This window comes from Cynara cardunculus (assembly GCF_001531365.2).
Source record: "Cynara cardunculus var. scolymus isolate 2C chromosome LG 10, CcrdV1, whole genome shotgun sequence".
NCBI classification, from domain to species: Eukaryota; Viridiplantae; Streptophyta; class Magnoliopsida; order Asterales; family Asteraceae; genus Cynara; species Cynara cardunculus.
Window position 1 is genome coordinate 28,195,038 of NC_037537.1, and position 20,178 is coordinate 28,215,215.

At 35.3% G+C, this 20,178-nt stretch overlaps 1 protein-coding gene and 1 long non-coding RNA gene across 3 annotated transcripts; both read right to left on the bottom strand.

Moving 5' to 3' along the window:
- Positions 1 to 3,239: 3,239 nt before the first annotated feature.
- LOC112520203 lies at positions 3,240 to 9,002 on the bottom strand. The gene is made up of 10 exons (XM_025128502.1): positions 8,049 to 9,002; positions 6,769 to 7,764; positions 6,316 to 6,490; positions 5,585 to 6,237; positions 5,307 to 5,456; positions 4,954 to 5,060; positions 4,418 to 4,778; positions 4,243 to 4,299; positions 3,794 to 3,906; positions 3,240 to 3,645 (listed from the first exon to the last, which is right to left on the bottom strand). Exons 1-10 carry the CDS (start codon positions 9,000 to 9,002, stop codon positions 3,240 to 3,242), a joined length of 3,972 nt encoding a protein of 1,323 aa, XP_024984270.1.
- A 5,453-nt stretch (positions 9,003 to 14,455) lies between these two features.
- LOC112519872 lies at positions 14,456 to 18,929 on the bottom strand. Of its 2 annotated transcripts, none has more exons than XR_003069956.1 (3): positions 18,457 to 18,929; positions 14,849 to 15,281; positions 14,456 to 14,742 (listed from the first exon to the last, which is right to left on the bottom strand). It is a non-coding gene; the product is annotated as an uncharacterized LOC112519872 (long non-coding RNA). The 2 variants fall into 2 exon arrangements; XR_003069957.1 differs by having other exon boundaries at positions 14,487 to 15,281; positions 18,457 to 18,511; positions 18,743 to 18,929.
- Positions 18,930 to 20,178: the final 1,249 nt, after the last annotated feature.

The window sequence follows — 20,178 nt, forward strand, 5'->3', positions numbered from 1 at the left end:
TAAAACAAGCTCTTTAGCCGGATCTTAATCGCAATTAAGACGTTGAATAAGCTCTCAAGTCTAAAAATGTGCAATTAGCTTTATAGGGCTAGAAAAACATCAACTCAAAGCCWTAAGCTCATAAGCTCGGCTTAATGAGGCTTTGGATGCAAGATTTCAAAAATCTAATTCGGAAACCTCAACGAAACCAAATAGATTTAAWTGTTACTTTATCAAAATGTAAAGACGATTACGTATCTCAACTTTTGAATAATACTATTTCATAAGAACATCAAGAAATTGGCCAGATTACTCAATACTCAAAATGAAATTGACATTAAAATGGAAATCAAACATATAATTTCATCCCAAACGATTATAATGGAGTCTCAAAGTAACCACAATCAAAAYCTAAGCAACTAATGTTGGAAAGAAAAAGGGTTTAGCCACACATGGCTAAACCTAGATTACCAATTGCAATAATTAAGGAAAATACCTAAGAAATTGGGTGAAATTGGGTGAAATTGGGTGAGATGTTCTTCCCAAAATCGTTTCTCCCTTTTGCTCCTTCTCGGCTGCTCGATTCTGCTGTCCAGCCCCCTTCGATCGATTCCTCCTCTCGATTGACCTCGTTCTTTATATAATGAACCAGCCTCCATCTCTTCCATCACGTTCCTCTCAGATCGATCGATAGCACCCATCTTCTCCATCTTGAACCCCACGAACTATTGTCTTCTCCTTTTCTCACGATCCCACGTTCTTCTCCTTYGAAACCCACGTTCTCCTCCTCAAGAAATAGAAAACAGCCTCTGTTTTGCTGTTTTGTTTAGACTGCTGCAGATGGGTTTTATTAAAAWCGTTTGAGAAAATATGCTTCCTTTTCACGCCATTTGAATTCGTATGCCTTTCCACAACCCATTTCATAAATATGCTCAGCCTCATATTCCTTCAGAAAACTATGCCTGACCTTGTAACAGTTTCGAAATATATGCTCTGTTTGTATTAAAATCCATCCTTTTTGCACTTATCAAAGACCAATCAATAACTAAATTAAAGGGGTTCTATAAGCTATATAAACATTACAATTTGTACTAGATTCATTATAAAAACATGTTTAAATATAAGCTTATCATTAGTAAAGTTTGTACAAAATATTGGGTTAGTATTTGAACCACCCTCTATATATATATATATATAGAGAGAGAGAGAGAGAGAGAGAGAGGGGAGAGGAAGAAGAGATGATGAATGTGATTCCAAAACGGTTGAGGAAATGGCTCTATTTATACCAATTCATTTACTATAAGTATAACAATAGTTTAATGAATGAAATATAAGTGCAGTGGGTTGGGTTCATGTGAGACCAACGGTTTTTCATGAGATCCGTAAGACCAATTTATATTCATTGATCAACTTTAAAAACTAATGATCTAATAGTCTAAAGTTGTATGGTAGCAATTTTGTGATTATTGAAAAGTCTCATGGCAATTTTGTAATTATGAATGTTCAGATTATAGATCTAATCCAAGGATTGAGAATTGGTCTTACAGGACTCAAGAAAAACTTTTGGTTTTACATGATCCCAAGTCTAGGTGTAATTTTATGAATGAATCCATAATTAAGAAGATACATTAATTTCATTGTTAATCCTTGAAATAACGCACTTTAATTTGAGCAATTTGCATGAAAAATAACGCACTTTAACTTGAGCAATTTGCATGAAAAATAATGCACTTTAACTTGATTTCTATTTTAAATAATGTACTTTCAAAACTTTCATTTTGGTACATAAGATGTAAAATTTTAAATATTTAAGTATCCGAGTAATTACCGATTGAAGACTAATTTTAAATTAAAAAAAAGAGTAATTTTAGATTAAAAAAAGACTAATTCAAGTTAAAATACATTATTTTTTCATTCAATTTGATTTTATTTTTTATTTTTTATTTTTTAAACAATTATTAACATCGCTAGAGGTATGGCATGTCATGTCATGTCATATTATATGACGTTAATAATTCACAAATAAATTAATTATCACCACCCTTTAAATAATTGACGATTTTCAAACATGATGCATGTTCACATTGACGTTTACTTGGACTTACATATAATTATATAAAGACCATATCAACAATTAATTTCTTTTAAACGAATTTTAAATTATGTGAGAATAATAGTCACGATGAAAACATTTTTGAATGTGTGTGGGTAAATTTATTTGTTTAGGTAAATTTGTCTGTTTCGATAAAAATGTATTGTTGTTTCTTTTTTCTTCTAAACCACGATCTGAATGACATAATTGACCATTTTACCCTCGAATGAACTAAACATTTTACCTAGCAACGATCTTTGATTGAACTAATAGCAAAATAAACAACAGCTTGGTTCCTTATAAAAATGAAGAACCCTAAACAAACAGTTTTAGAATTAAAGAACCCCAAGAGTACCATCTTCAAATTTTTGCATTTGAAACCCTTCTTGATCTCTGTTTTGTTTTCTCTCTATCTGAACTTCATAATTTTCTCGTTCTTTTTGCCTTTCTATTCATAATTTTTGTGGGTTTTAATTGTTCGATCACTAGCTCCATCTGGTACCTTGAAATCGTACCTTGTGATGAGATTTTTTTTTCAAGGAATCAATACCTTTCATGAAAAAAGGAAGGAAAAAAACATAGATAAAAAGGAAGAAACCAATACCTTTGTTGATGAAAACCAATGGGGGAAGCAACGATATGTGGCTAGGGTTCGAATGTTGCCGTGTAGCAAATGGGGGAAGACACGATGTGTGGCTAGGGTTTGAAGGTCGCCATGTAGCAAATGGGGGAAGCAACGACGTGTGGGTAGGGATTTGAAGGGAGGCGTGATTTTTAACAAGGGTAGGGATATCATTTTTTTGGCTTAATGAGAACAACATAACAATTCTAGTTGTGCAAATAGGCCACCACTCATTTCATTAAGATGTAAGTGAATACTCCAAAACGTCTGTGCAAATAAGCCCATTCAATCATAAGTAAACACCCCTTCAGATTTTTCATTTCAGTACAATGGGATTATAGGCTTTTTTCTAAATGAGATAAATACATATTTATATTATAAATCATAAAATAATTGATAATTACAAAAATGTTTATCGGGTGCTTGTCTCGAGCTTTTAAGGTCATTAATTAGCTTTGTTGACCGTGTTTCTTTATCTCGTATATCGTGCTTGTGTGTGTTTTTCTGATACTATATATTCCAATGCCACATGCAACATGACCCTTCCTACATCGGTCGGATCTCAAGACCACATACAACAAGGCCAGACATGGTTTCTTCGTAGCTTATGAGTTTCAAATTTACAGGAATAGAATCATGTCTGATCCCATCATTTGAGTTGAATTTCCACACATTAACCTCCATCCATCCATCTTCCCTCCTTCTTGGAACCCGATCGGTATCAAGTATATTCCACAGGCTTGGGAATCTAAAATATACAATTCCAATTTCTTTGTTTTTCCGGTGGAGTAGATTCCGTACTTTCACCGGACAATGCAACCCACGACATCTTTCCGAAAGCTTGAACACAAGGTAACATACGTAATCTGTATTTGGTGACAACATTTGACTTTCAATCTTGCACTTGATACCAAACACTTGTCTTGGCAAAACCTCAATCACCTCTTGAAATCTGCATGTACCATATGTCATGTGTATGAAATCTACTTCATCATGAGGAAGCAAAAAGTAAAAGTACTTAATTTAATGGGTATAAAAGAAGAATATGGAAGAAAAGGTTTAACCGTTAGAGGGAGAAGACGTGAATTCGAGAAACAAACCTGGATTCGGTTGAGGGTTTCCAGTTAAAGAACTTGTCGTTAGAAGAGTCGTATAGAACATCCTTTGCCGGAAGCATGTGACATTTCTTCCCATCCACTTTGCTTAGCCACAACTATTAATTCATCAGAAGAGTTGAGAGTATGTCATTGCAAAATAATGGAGAATATTTCAATCTTGAGTTGCCATATATGCATATCAAATTGTACTGTTGTCAATCAAGAGTCCTATTCAGCCTCATCGATCAATTGGAATGTGATGGAGATCCTCTTTACCGCCATTGGGCATTTCTAGAGAATCATTGCAGTGGAGGACCTATGCAAGGACATAAGGTGTCCCGTGCCATGCCAACATTTAATCGTCTCGACTTGGTGAATCTTTTTTAAAAATTCTTAAAATCCCTACGTCTGGCTCTGTAAGTTGACAATTGTTGTACACAAACCATGCTCACCTTTGATGTCAATACTCCTTGCACCTCTCTTAGCTTTTCATTGTCTTCATGTCTTACCTGTGTAAAAATTGTAGGACTGTATATGTTAATCGGGTAGAACTGAACATGGAAATGTTGCCCTTACATCTTTTTTCACTTCAAGAATCAAGAAGAGGAATGAAAGGTCAAAACTTACATTATCCACGGCTTGAAATTCAATGCCTTCAACATAGATGGCACCACTTCCACAATAGTAGCTTGAAAAGCTCTCTAATAGAACCTCCAAATCAATACCTTCCTTGTGATTCAAGAACCGGCCCAATTCGATCATCATCCACGTGTCCTTTCTCAGTGTTGCGAAATAGGTGTGTAAGGTTTCGCTCTCCATTTTGTACTTGAGGTTCACATACATTGGCTTATTTGAAATTTTTCTTGAATCACAAAACTTGAAGATCAGATGAACTCCGTATACAACATTCGGAGACAAAAATTGAGTTTTTATCTGAACTTGAATCTTAAGATTTGAAATATCCAACATCTTTGCCACTACCTGAAACCTGCAAAGACATTACGTCTGAACAAGACAGATATATACAAACTTCTACTATAAAAATAAAATGACATATATGAGGTACCCGCATTTTTACAGTTATAAATTCAAGGGATGATAAAGTGATATATATATATATATATATATAGAGAGAGAGAGAGAGAGAGAGAGAGAAGAAGAACCTTGATTTTGGAACAGATCGCCACTTATATGACTTACGGTTTTTGTATGAAAACATTCTTGCTGATATTAATTCATTTCTTTCTCCATGTCCGTGGAATGAGAACCACTGTTATAGAAAACAAATCAAACTCAATTTCTATCATGTGTAAATGAATGTATGAACTTGAAATATCACTCACCGTATTCGTTTTGTTGCACGATGTAAAAGATCCATTTTCATCAAAAGAATCAAGAAAATAGTGTGTGTGTGTGTGTAGATGAAATCTGATATTGAGCACGAATACTTCAATTCTAGCGTTAGTGGAACAGATCTTAAGAGATGTCTTAATGTGAAAAAGATTTGAAAACATACCACTTTGCCCTCTTGAACTAGAATTCCTTGGGAGAACATATCGTAGATATCCTTTTTCATTTTGTCGGAGTAGATTTCAGAAGACTTTGACATTTGGATTATTTGTTTATAGTCTGCGGGTAATTTAGGTTCCCATACTTCATAATCCTCCTGCATATTCCAACCTGACTGTAAGAAACTTTTCTGTTTTCGGTTTATATATTCGGGTTTCGATATCCATGACCATACATATATAAATTTAAGGACTGTTTTCTGTAACCTGCATTATGAAAACTTACTTGGAATTCTAATGCTTTCTCAAGTTGTAGTATCACCTCTCTTGCTGTTGGTCGTTTTTCTCGGTCATCATGTAAGCATTGATAGGCAATCTTACAAAATGTAGTCAATGATTCTGGCACAATTTGTTTCTTTATACCCTCAAACACCATCTCCTCAACCCTTCCTTTATCCAACTTGTCTTTAACCAACCGAGCTAGAAACTGCGGGTTATTATCGCGATGTTGAATGAATGCTAATCTCCCGCACAAGATCTCAAATAAAACCACACCGAACGAGTATATATCAGATTCTTTGGTTAAAAAACCCGTATCCATGTATAGTGGGTCCACATAGCCAACCGTGCCTGTAACATGCTCCATAAGGTAGTCCACTTCCTGATACATTGGACATATTAAGGAAAGCCCAAAATCAGTAATTTTGGCTTTCCAATCCCAATTTAGTAGAATGTTAGAGCTTTTGATGTCCCTATGTATCACTACTTCTTGTTTTACAATACTAGTCTCATGAAGGAAATCCAACCCCCTTGCAACATCAATGCATATCTCAAGCCGTTTCATCCACATAAGACCATCATCATTCAAGTACCTATCGAGACTTCCTCTAGTTGTATACTCATAAACAATGATCTTTTCATTCATTTCGTCACAATAGCCTGCAAGACCAATGACTTTCTCATGTTTATACTCGAAAAGAATTTCAAGTTCTGTCAAAAATTGATTTTCTCCTTCACCATAACGTCCTTTCAACCGCTTTGCAACAATGATGTTATGTCCGTTTCCATGTGGAACTTGTCCTTTGTATGCCTTCCCAAAACCTCCTCCTCCAATGCAATTGCTATCGCTGAAGTTTTGTGTGGCCAATTTTATGGCCTCAAGTGAAATTTTGAGATTGTCTTTGTTGTTTTCCTGTCAAGCATCAGACATTCAATCAACTTAGTCTATAGTTGGAGAATATATAAACTGACATAATTGGTAACTTGAAATACATATTCTCATTTCCAGCAGGTCCAATAATACTAAATTTGGAAATCAGAATGCTTGACCACACCTCAATTGGAAATAAGGTGTTCAAAATGACGACGAAGAATGATGATAAGCTGGTTTTGATGTTCTTGATGATGGTTTTGATTATGCTCTTGAACTTAATTAGAGAACAAAAAGATTATACTAAAACATTAACTTACTTGGAAGTATAAAGCTTTCTCGAGTTCCTTGATGACGGCTTCCATTGTTGGACGCTCAGCTTGAGTTTCTGCCAAACATTGATATGCAATTTTTGAAAATGTGTCCAAAGAATTTTGATTGGGTCCTCTGTTTAGAGTAAAGATGTTGTCATCAGTTTCTTCCTTTATTTTTGGATCTACCATATCCATACATATCCCTTCACTGAAACGTTGTCGCACGATGGATGGAAGCCCCTTGTCATTGTCGGTATTATAAATTGCATCATATGCCAACCTTCCACACAAGAGTTCAAACATTACTACCCCAAAAGAGTAAGTATCTGATTCCTTTTTCAACTTACCTGTCTTCAAATATTCTGGATCTAAGTACACTTCTGTGCCTGCAATATTGTTGGTATTGACAGTGCTTGCAGGATGGAATCTGGAGAGCCCAAAATCAGCGATCTTCGCTTCCCAATTCTCGTACAAGAGAATGTTGCCACTCTTTATGTCACAGTGAATAATCCTCTCTTTGTCATCCATGGTGGTGTGAAGGTAATTCAATCCGCATGCAATACCAAGACATACTTTTATACGTTGCTTCCAAAGAAGAGTAGTAATGTTATTTGTGTTTCCTAAAAAATCATCAAGGCTTCCATTAGAAGCAAGCTCATAGACAAGGATCAAATGAGGCCCTTCATCACAAAAGCCAAGAAGAGAGACTATATTCTTATGCTTACAACTAGTAAGCATTTCAATTTCTGCAAAAAACCCTTGTTCTCCTTCCCCATCTTGTCTGCTAATGATTTTTTTGATGGCTACACTTGAGCGTTTCTTGGGCAATTCATCTTTATTTTTCCATTCTCTTGCCGACCAACTTTTGCTGTCAAAATGATCGAGTTCTGCTATGTACACCATACCATATGCGCCTGACCCGATACAGTATGTATCAGCAAAATTTTCGGTAGCCAACACAATATCTTTGAGTTGAATCTTCAAGTGTTCCAAGTTTTCCCCCTACAACATTGCATGTTAAAGGAAAAAGGAGAGGGTTGCTGTCTATACATGCTAATAAGAATAGATGCATGTACCCTCAACTCTGGACCGAACGAGGCTATTAACATAGATGAAGGTGGTAAGAAATTAGTAAGTTACCTTGAGGAGGTGGTTGGACGATGTACCCTCAACTCTGGTCTTTGAGATGGAAAATAAATTAATCAATATATATACATGTACTATGTTAATTAATTATAAAACACAAGGTAGATGTAGATCGAGGGTCTATATATATATATACTTACAGGATTTTCATGTTTCCATTGAAGTTGTGACGCTTTCTCTAGTGTTTTCACAACATCTTCCATGTTTGGACGTTGTGCTCGTTGTCTGTTCAAGCATTGGTATGCAGTGTGTGAGAAGATGGAGAGTGATTGTCGGTCCATTTGTTTCCTTAGATCAGGATCAATTATCTCATCCAAGCTTTTATCTTCGTAATGCTTTGTGGCCAATGGAGCTAAATATTCAGGTCTATTATCTTTGCTGTAAATTTGTGCTTTCCTCCCACAAAGGACTTCAAATAATACGACACCGAAAGCGTAAACATCAGATTTCTGTGTAACACTTCCCGTCTCCGTATGTACTGGGTCTAGGTAGCCAAACGTGCCACAAACTGGTGACAGGACAAACCTCTGCCTCCGAGTTGCTGTGGAAAGTTCAAAACCACTTAACCTGGCATCCCAATTTTCATCTAGTAAAATCGTGGAGCTCTTGATGTTACGATGTATGACACGAAAATTGTGTCTTGTATCGTAATGGATGTAATTCAAAGCACGTGCTGCATCAACGCATATGCGTAATCTTTGCATCCATGTGAGGGTTGGGCTGTTTAGATATTTGTCAAGACTTCCATTTACCGCATACTTGGTTATGACTATCTTCTCACCATCCTCATCACAAAACCCAACAAAAGAGACTAGATTTTGATGCTTGAGACGAAAAAGCATCGAAATCTCTGTCCAGAACTGATCTTTTATATACTCATGCCTACCGCCATTGCTCCGATCCAACCTCCGTGCAACAATATTTATCAACGACTCATGTCCTGACCGCAAGATCAGTTGTCCTTTGTAAAATTTTCCAAACTCACCTTTTCCCACGAGATTTTCAATAGCAAAGTTGTTGGTGGCGGATGCTATATCTTGTAGGGGGATTTGTAAGTGAACATAATAATCTTGGAATGAAAATGGAGAAGACATAGATGGTGTTTCCGATCGATTATTGTCAAGTAAAAACCAGAGGAAAAATGAAAGAGAAGGGAAAAGAAAATGAATGATATTCAAGAAACACAATGATACGCCACATGTATGAATTATACGGTAGTTATAATTTAGTCAAAAATACCCCCCCTCTAATAACCACTACAATAAAATTGGGTTTATAGAAAGCCCGTAATCTCTAAATGTCCCAATAAACCGTTTTATAGGACTTAATTTATAAAGCATCCTATTTAAAGATGTTGTAATAACAAGTTTTTTAGAACTTTTTTAATACAAAGTGTCACATCAGCGACTTTATAGAACACTTTTTGAGAAAGTGTCCTATAAATTCAATTTTTTTTAGAACATTTGTTTTTGTAGGACAGTTTTTCAAATAGTTTCCTATAAAATTGCTAATGGGACGCTTTATATTAAAAGTGTCTTAAAAAACTTATTACGACGTCATATAAAATTATTATAACACTTTAGATAGGATGTTTTATTTTTTTTAGATCAGTTTTTCATTTTTTTATGTTTTATTCTCTCACATTATATAATAAACTTTACTTTACTTGTTTACGACGACTTTTTATATTAATAGACACACCAATTAACACGATTTTGCATCCAAGTCCCATTCACACACACTGATCAACACGCTTTTGCATCCACAGTGTTCACGTCACTGCAATTTTGAGGGCTATCACTTATTCACTCCTGATAGACAAATCTGTCGCTAAAAGTTTATCGGATAAAGTTTCGAGAGTGAAGATACCGATGAATCATCGACCGTTACTCATGGATGGATTGCCGAAGATTAAATAAAAAAATTGAAATGTTTTTTGTGTACGTACCCCCGGTGATCATGACGGATTACCTACTCATAACATAATAATTAAAACAGAAAATTATTACTATTTAGTTAGGGTTATTACTAATCCATCAGTGATTGTTTGAGCTACCATACGGAAATGAAATCGCCGGAAACGTTTAAGCATTAAAAGCATATGATGAAGAGTAAAAGGAGACCAGAGTTTCAACAACATATAATCTTAGCTATTATCATAGAAATTAAGATGCATTACAATGCAACAACTTAAAGATACATTAATTAATTAATTAAGATAAAATCATTTATTGTCGGGGTGAGTAAGGTCTCCCGCCGATGGTGCCTTGGCTGCAGAGGCTGCCGTTTGAGCATTCGAATTCTTTGCACGTGGATCGAAGTCTTGATACGATGGAGGTTTCTGGTGTAGCTGGTGTTGGGAGGATAAGGGTTTAGTCGTAGTAGAAGAAGAGCCAAGCTTCCGTATGCCAGAGAAGGATGGAGGAGGATCAGACATCGGAAATTACAGATACGATGAATGTGATTCAAAAGTGATAATTGAGGGAGGTGAAGATGGGTGTATTTATGGGAGCAGTAAGCATCTACATACACCAGTGATCTTTGATTGGTTTGAACTTGGCTTTAAAATCAAAAGTACTACGAGGTACGTCTCATGTTCAAACCCAAAAAGGAATAAAAATCCCTTAGTGACCACGGAGGTTCAAATGCAATCACTACAGGCTATCTGCAAAACAGGTGGTTGTCCTAGAATTAATCGGCTCGCATTACGGATTAGATATCGAGGTTAATAAATAAAAAAAAGCTGTCTCACTGTTGATATCTTGATAATAAAATCTAGAGGAAAGGAAAGTAAATCATATTTTCGCAAGGGACACGATGATGTGGTCTCCTTCTAGAAAATCTGATGTAGGTATAGTTTTTTGGTTAATAATTCGCAATAAAGTATGCTCTTTTCTTTTTTAAGTCAAAATAATTGAAAATTATTAGGAATCATGTTCACATTTATGTTGTTGACCTGGACGTACAAATACAAAGACTATGCCATCAAGTATTCTCGTATGCATTATCCAATCCTTTAACTGAAAATATACATATATATATATATATATATATATATATAAGGTGGCCATATTGTAAACATTTTTATAAAAATATTATCATAATTTATGAACGTATTTTAAATTTACGACATCCGATATAATTTGTGAACACAAACTAAATCAATAAAACTAAAACCTACCACTTGTAAGCACACTAATAAATAAATTTTTGTTGTTTACTTTGTATTCACATTTAATTATATGGATATGTATGAGAGGAGCGGGATAAAAGAGATATGTATCAAGTTTTCTAAAAAAAATTGCATATAATAAAAAAGGATAATTATATGTTTAATTATCTTCTTAATTAATAACATTAATTATCTTAAACTAGTGATTTAGGATGGATGTCAAAGATCTCATAAATTTTAGAGTTTTCATATAATTTTTAAAAATCTAAAATCTTGGAGCTCTTAATATCATGGTGTAACACTCTCTGTGTGGTTCTACCAGGATTGTGAAGATACTCTAGGCCACGAGCGACCCTGATATATATTTTAAGACATTGGATCCAGGAGAGAGTAGCGCTACTGAGATACATGTCGAGACTTTTGTTTGGTAGATACTCGTATGCAAGGATATTCTCACCACCGTCATCCGAATAGCCCAAAAGACAGACAAGGTGCTCATGTCTGTAACGGGAAAGCATCACGATATTTTTTCAAAACTCTGGAGTCCTTGTCCAAGTGTCGTATATAAGCGTTTGACAGCGACCATAACATTGTCATTAATTCATTGGGATTGAGTTTAGGAAATTCATGAATTATTGGGTCTTAAGTCGTTGATAATAAAAAAAAATTAAAGTTAAGAAGCCTTTTATCTTAATCATTTTGTGAATAAATGTGTTTACTTGACCTTTGTTTTATTTTGTAGAGTCCGGCCCAAAAAGAAAAGCAAAAGCCCAAGTTTTGGCATATCTTTTGTGGACTTCATCAAGCCCAAATAGAGCCCATATCCTCTCCATTTTGATCGACAAGCAGTTTCGATTGGGGAGGATATATACGACAACAGTTCGTGGGATCGAGATGAGAGGAGACAGCAACACATCTGGTGGGTTCGATTGGAGGAGACGTGGTTTCGATCGGAGAAGAGAGGGATGTGAACAAGGACAACAAGTCGTAGGCTGGGTTCGATTGGAGAGGACGGAGGCGGGAGCGAAGACAGCAAGTAGGCTGGTTCGATTGGAGAGGACGAAGGCGAGAGTGGAGACAGAAAGTCGGAGGCTGGGTTCGATTGGAGAGGACGGAGGCGGGAGCGAAGACAGCAAGTAGGCTGGTTCGATTGGAGAGGACAGACGAGATCATTCGATTAGGCGAGGACAACAATTTTTCTCATCAATCTTCCTGATTCTTTCGGTAATTCTAAGACTTTTAGAATCAGTAACCTGGTTTAGCCATGTGTTGCTAATTTATTCATTCCAACATTGATTTAATTATGTTTTGATTTGTTATTGCTTTGAGTTTTCATTGTAAACATGTTTGAACAAGCTTATTTGCTTGATTTCTGAACTTAATGTTAATCATATTTGGGTTTTCAATTAGTTTAGCTAACTGACTGGAATTCTCTTATGGAATGGTTATTCAAAATTCTTTAGATACGTAATTGTCTTAGAATTTTGATAGAGTAACGCTAGTATTCATTTGGTTTCGATAAGGTTTCCGGATTGAATATTTGAAATCTCGCGATTTAAGCCGAGCTTATGGCCTTGAATTGGTATTTTTTTCTAGTCCGGTAAAGCTAGTCGCACCTATGAGTTTAAGAGTTTATTTAAACTTGTATTTGTGGTTAAGGATTGATTAGAGAGCTTATTTTAATCAACGATTATCTATGGAAAATGTGGGTCATTAGAGCTTGTTAACGATTAAAACCAATTCGGGTTTGTCCTTTTTGTTTACATTTTTGGAATCGATGATAGGCACTAACATCTTAACCGGTATTGAATCAATCGTTAGTTGGAATTTATTATTTGGTGAACTCGGCATCCGTCATGTGGCAAAATCTCAATCGCCTCTTGAAATCTGCATGTACGATGTCATGTGATTATGTACTTCGAAAACCCATAAACCACATTTGAGACGGATAACATCTATTGTCCCAAGATCCCACGTCTTATAAGTTCTATGTCTTATTTAATTCAAGTTTATTTTCTCTTTTTAACGATGTGTATTCTTATGATTGGTAGATAAAAATAAAATCTGAGAACCTTTTTTTAGTATTAATTAATTAATATTAATTTACAATTTCTAGTGGATTTTAATTAATTAAATAATCAGTTAAAATCCGTCAAAAAATGTTAATTTTTTTTGTTTTTCTTTAAAAAAACATTTTCTGAAAAAAATCAAAAAAATAATTTTTGAACATTTCATCGGTAAAATTAATCTAAATCGTTAATCCAGCTAATTAACTCGAGAAAAACCCGAAATGTCAAAAAAAAATTGGAATGATTTATGACGCTTAGATTCGTCGGAAATTGAAATTCTCTGACAGATTTTGCCGTAAAAAAACTCACTGTTTTAGTAGTAAAATGATGCACACAAATCTGTGAGATATTTTGAGAAGCAAGAACATGATTTATAAGTGCATATGATTGTATATATGATGTGTCAGGAAGTATGGTTTCATGTGACTAAAATTGTTCGCATAAGGATTTTCGTAAGAGCAAGACAAGTCCATGTTTCCAGGCTTGTGAATTTGTATAAGTTATCATGACAAGACAAGAGGATAATTATTTTAATATTTTTAATTAGTGGATGCATAATTATGAAAAAGTTGCATATATTTTATTTTGATATATATACAAGGTTGGGTTCACATGAGACCAGTTTATTTTCATGAGATTCATGAAAAAAGTTAAATGATATTTGATCGTTCAAAAAAGATTGTCTTGCAATCCTTCAATTAAGTGATCTTTTTTTATTGCAAACCGAAAAGACATCGGTATGTCACCAAAATAATCTCCACGAGATTTCAACCTCTTTTCCTTCTCAAAATCGTGTCTCATCTAGATAAAGTAGAATTCCAATACATGCTCACTACCGTCATCCAAATTGCCCAAGAGAGGGACAAGGTGCTCATGTCTGTAATGGGAAAGCATCATGATCTCTTTTCAAAACTCTGGGGTCCCTTGTCCAAGTGTTGTATCTAAGCGTTTTACTAATTGTTTCAAACTCACCTCCGGCGGTTTACCCCCATCATCCTGTTTCCGACTAATGGTATAAGAATCATGATCGGAATGAAGAGGAATTATTTGACATTTCAGCATTTTTGTATGTGATTGAGAACGGTTTGATGGTAAATCTCTATTTACGTAAATTATTTTGCGAATGATTATAACATGACGATGAACACGTTTTATAAAACCAAATGTTGGAGTTATCATTAGTATTGGTAGAACGCATGGTCTTGGAGTTATCGGTTGCAGCAGCAGATCTACTAGTCGTATTATTGTTGGTTGTACCTGTAGTTGACAGACGTCGTCATAGTAGTAGTATAAAACTTACTTCATTGCGATCTCTTTGTAAACATTGATATGCGATTGTTGAGAACTTATCCGGACATTTTCATGACAATATTTGCTCGTGTAGACAAGTATGGACAATTGTATCTACTTTCTGTTCTTCGTAGCACCTTTGTGCCAACTTCGATAGAAATCGACCACTATCATTGTAATTCATAAAGCAAAGCCTTCCGCACAAAACTTCGAATAATACTACCCCAAAAGAGTATATATATATCAAATTTTTTGTCAAGAATCCTGTATCCACATAAAGTGGATCACAATACCCATTCGTGCCTGCAGCATGGAAAATGAGAAATGTGAATTCTTGGTTAAAAGGTCGGAATTTGGAAAATGTTGGAGCTCTTAATATCACGATGTAACACTTTATGTGTGGTGCTACCAGGATTGTGAAGATACTAGGCCACGAGCTGCTCCGATGCATATGTTAACTGTTAAGACGTTGGATCCAGGAGAGACTGGTGCTACTGAGATACATGTCGAGACTTTTGTTAGATATTTATATACAAGAATATTCTCACCACCTTCATCAGAAAAGCCCAACAGAGAGACAAGATGTTCATGTTTGTAACGGAAAAGCATCATGATCTCTTTCCAAAACTCTGGGATCCCTTGTCCAAGTGTCGAATCTAAGCGTTTGACAGCAACTATAACATGGGCTCCGGAATAGATGTGCTCTCCTTTGTAAACTTTCCCGAATCCACCTCTACTGATGTAGTTGCTGTCACCATCGTTGGTGTAGCCACCAGTGTCTCCCACATGTGTGTCACCAACCACCTGTACAGGCTCCAAGAGACCTTCTAGTTTCAATAAATCTGGAAGGTATGAAAGAAGAAAAAACACACATTACAATGATAAAGAAATAGTGGATTTTATTGCTTCCTCCACTGCTAAGTTTCAAGATCAATAAATAGCTTATCCTAAATATCAGCCCAAAAATTCTAAATGGAAAACAGTAAGTAGACAATGTAAGGCTATGTTTCTTAGCAGCTTAATGAGCTTAACAAGACTCGCAGCTTATTCAGTCAGCTATACATGACTGTTTGGTTGTGCCTTAATGGTATAGAAAGTGGCTTATTCAATAAGCTTCTGGTGGGAAGCTTTATTCAGAAAGTCAAGTTTTTTTCTTCCATCTTTGAAAAAGCCCTTCCAAACAAAAATCTTCTCACTCTATACATGTAGATTAATCCACACAACAACTTTATTCATACATAACTTAATCGGAAAACTAACCAAACAGCCCCTAAGATTCAGGAGAAAGAACTCGCACAAATTGAGATTTGGTTTGGTTTCCTTAGTTACCACTCCACTTTAAAGAATTTTAAATCTAACCCATTGCAACCTATAGACATTCTACAATTTTAAACCGATCTGTTCAAAACTACCATATGGACAAGATCAAGAAATAAAAACATAAAGCCGATAGAAACGATTACTACATTGTATGTTAACTAGAATCCTGAGAAGACTGGTGACGAGCAAATAACTGCTTCCTCTGTCTTTTATATCCTCCGGCTAAATTCAACTTATTTTTCCTTCATCAAACTTCTCAAGAACGTGGAATCTGGATACGTAAATAGAATCATACTCCAAACACCTACATATGAGAGTGGCTATAGTCGACCAGAACATGGAACGTGAGTTTATTATACCGAAGCCCAAAAGCAAACCGGCTGAATAAACCTCCAAATCAACTTACAACCATGGTGGAAGTTATTGGTAGGGTTAGGCTAAATCCACGCTGCACGCACCCCTACCTACTAATTTTCACCTCACACACATCAACATCATGACTTACTTTTTACATTTTCAATATATGATTTTCACCCGATTCTAACATAAATAGGGGTGCTATAGCAACATTACATATATGGAGCATATAAATCCAATTTTCTATCCATCTGGAGGGGTTGTTACAATTATAGTCGATCAAAAAGCAATAGAAGAACGTACGGACCTGCTGCACTGCACTGCTGACAAAACCTCTTCATCACATTCAACACCAATGTCTTCTATGATAATCCTTGGCACTGCTTAAATCAGTTCGACAATCATCCACCTGGCAAACTGCAAGGTTCGACGTAATTTTGGATTTCTTCACATTCTTATCCTCCCATCTCTCTTCAGTTGTAGGGTACACTTGCCCACCAAGCTTTAACTCTCTTCTTCCCTTTCTCATTTTGCAAATTATTTTCAACAGGAAACAATTGTCTGATCCTGCATTCCAATGATGGGGTGTAGCAAACAGATCACCGTCCCATTTTGGTGTTAAAAACGGTGTTCTGGGTTGCGCGAGTACCCTTCTAGTTTCTTTTAATATAACATCGACAGAGACCAAAAAATTAAAATGAAACATTAAAATCGAGATATGTCTCGCTGCATTGCGCGAGTACCCTTCTAGTTTTTTTTAATATATACTTATTAATTACATGTATTCTAATTTAAACTATTTATTTATATGATCTTCTAAACATCCTGCTTATTAAGACATCAAAAATCTGACATTTGATTGCCATATGACAAAGCCGATAAATCCTCATCCTATGCTTTCAACTCCTCAGACATATCAGCAACAGGAACGTCTTCTTCAACGTCTCCATGATATTTCAACCTCTTTTTCTTCTTAAAATCATGGTTCAGCTAGAGAACATAGAATTCCAAGAAATGATCATTATTTAAAATACGAGCAAAGTAAAATTGATTTGTATCTTAAAGAGAACTTGCTTGATCTTGAAGTGCAATTTCAAGTTTTTTTATGATCTTAACAGTAGATGGACGTGTATTGCGATCTCTTTGTAAACATCGATATGCGATTGTAGAGAACTTATCCATTTCTTTATGGATTACATTACATTTTATTTTAGTACATGTGCACATGTCTTTTGGCCTTAATCGAAATCCTCCCTGAAATGTGTGTGATTCCCCCTTATGTGATCGTGTATTAAGCATGGACGGACCCAATGTAGAGCATTCGTTGGCCCATGCCACCATATTTTTCATCCGTCATAGTGTAAAAAATTCTAGGGTCGTGAAAGTGCCACCGTATATATTCTGAAACTACAATGGGAACACAAGTTTTCCTTGGTATAGTTGGTTTGCAAGGCTTTTCTTCCACTCCAGACCCAGATCTATTATGTTTCTAGAAAAAAGAATTGCAAAATAAGACTCGAACACATGACCTCATATATGAAAAGCAATGAACTAACCAACGCATGAACAATATCCCTATATTTGTTTCATACGACGGTTTGAAAAAAAAAATTTGGGTTCGTCCCTTGTATTAAGGCCAATATCTGAAATCTTGGCGCTCTATTTTCCATCTAACAACATCATGTAGCACTCTGTGTGGTCATTGTGAAGATACTTTACAGTTTAGTCCATGAGCCACCCCAATGCATATGTCAAGACATTGGATCCAGGAGCATTTAGTGCTACTAAGATACATGTCGACGCTTTTGCTAGATAGATACTCATACACAAGGATAGCCCAAGAGAGATCCAAGATTTTCATGTTTATAATGGGAAAGCATCATTATCACCTTCCAAATCTTAGGGTTCCTTGTCCAAGTGGGTGATCTAAGCGTTTTGACACAAACCACAACCCGCCCTCCAGAGCCATCACTGCAGGGGCGGATCTCCATTGGGGAAGTGGGGGACCAAGGCCCCCTTTTTTATCCTGTGTTTAATATGCCTTGAATCTAAGAAGATGGAATGTATATTTGTTTTCAAATCACTGGTATAGTTAGAAGGCTTGTTCTCCGCCATTTCATCACTGATACTAGACTAAACAAGCAAGCTAACTGAAGATAGGCTGCAACAACAAAGAGGAAATGGAAGCACATGTCTTCTGTACCTATTAGACACCTTTAAAACTAACTATGCTATTTCAAGAAAGGAAGAACACCCAAAAACTAACAGTAAAATATATTAGCAAGACCAAAAAAAGATCAAATCTTTTTGCATGTAGATGTGTGAAGCAAAAGCACTTACGGTTTCACCTCTGATGATGTGATTTGCTGCATTTAATATACAGAAGTTGCTTGTGCTGTAGAGATAGAATAATAGTTAGGACCATCCATCCCTAGCTGCATAAGGATAAGACCAAGATTTTGAGGCACCATTTAACACCGTGAAAGAGATGAACGGGTACCTCAGGGAAACACAGTTTCTTGTCGGAATTGAGCAGCAAGTTTCCGATATAAAAAACAAAGTACATTCGTATTTCGACTGAAAGAATCGTAAAGATACGGTAAACCCCAATGATATGATTTGTTACCTAAATGAAGAACAGTTAGCAGGTCATAAGAACCCTTGATCTTAACCAGTAAATGTATTTGTTGGATAATAACAGTGTCAGGCCCAATCTGAGAAGAAATCAGTCAATCTGTGGAAGAAAAAGGGGCAAACTGGAAATTGATGATGACAAAATCGATCAAGAACAGAAAAACGAAAAGGCAGAAAAAAATACGTTGTGTGATTATCGTGAATTGGGACAGCAGATTATTCTTATACGAGTCCGGAGAAGATCACCGACTTATAACGGGAAAGATTTTCCTTTCAACCGTTGGACTTGTCTCAATTTTCTTGTTTTTTTAGAGTAAATTACAAATTTAGTCCCTATGGTTATACGAAAACTATATCCTAACCTTAAGTTGGTGTTTTGACTCTTACCCGATTAACGTTTATCGAGAAAATTATATCATAGAATGTCATTTCAATGGACTATAAGTATTCCTCGGTAAGGTGAATACAGTGTTGAGTTTTACTAACAAACACTTATCAAATAAATATTTGGGTGAACAGCCATTGAGGCTTGAAGTGAGATAAGGTTGAGTTTGAGTTTTGGGTGACTATGTTTTGGATTTGGGTTAATTTGATGTGTGTCTGTGTGTCGGTGGCATGTGGTGGTTGAAGATGGGAATAATGACTAGAGAAGGGAAAAGGTTTTTTTTCTTGAGATTTTTAAAGGTCAGTACAAATTACATGCAAACTCGTATAAATTGAAATTTTTATTAAATAAAAAAATTGTCAAATGAGAAAAATGATCCTACTTTGTGACGCATGTGGATCCAACGGGGTAAATTTCACACGAGTACAGAGAATCATAACAAATTGAACACCAGATAAATTCTCTTCTAAAGCATAACTCATTGGTGGACATGAAAAATAATGTGATCAAGAGTTCAGATATTTTATTATACTTCTCACTGTAACTTTTTTTCTCACATGATTATTCGCCTAATTAAAAATCTTCTATCTTTCCTTAATTTTTCTACCCACATCCTATTCACATTGCCTTTTCTTTGCCCCTCAAACAATATCTTCTAATTAAATAATAGAAAGACCATACTTCTAATCAATACTAGAGAGACCAGACGAAAATAAATATGTAGATTTGTTTATTAAAAATAGGGCATTTTTGCACTATATGTTACTTCATTCGTTCCAAATTAAGTGTCCATATTTTTATTTTTCTAAAAATAAGTGATCACTTTCAAAAGTAAGTTTTCATTTTCGTTTTACTCTTAATTATAAGATAAAGATAGTTTTTATCTTTATAATTCACGATAAAATATCATTAATTATTTAATCAATGTAATAATTATGTATTCTTAAAACTTTGTGACATTCCTATTGTAAACATATATCTATAATAAAAGAAACCACCTATATTATATCGCTTCTAAATAATAATAATAATAATATTGTAAC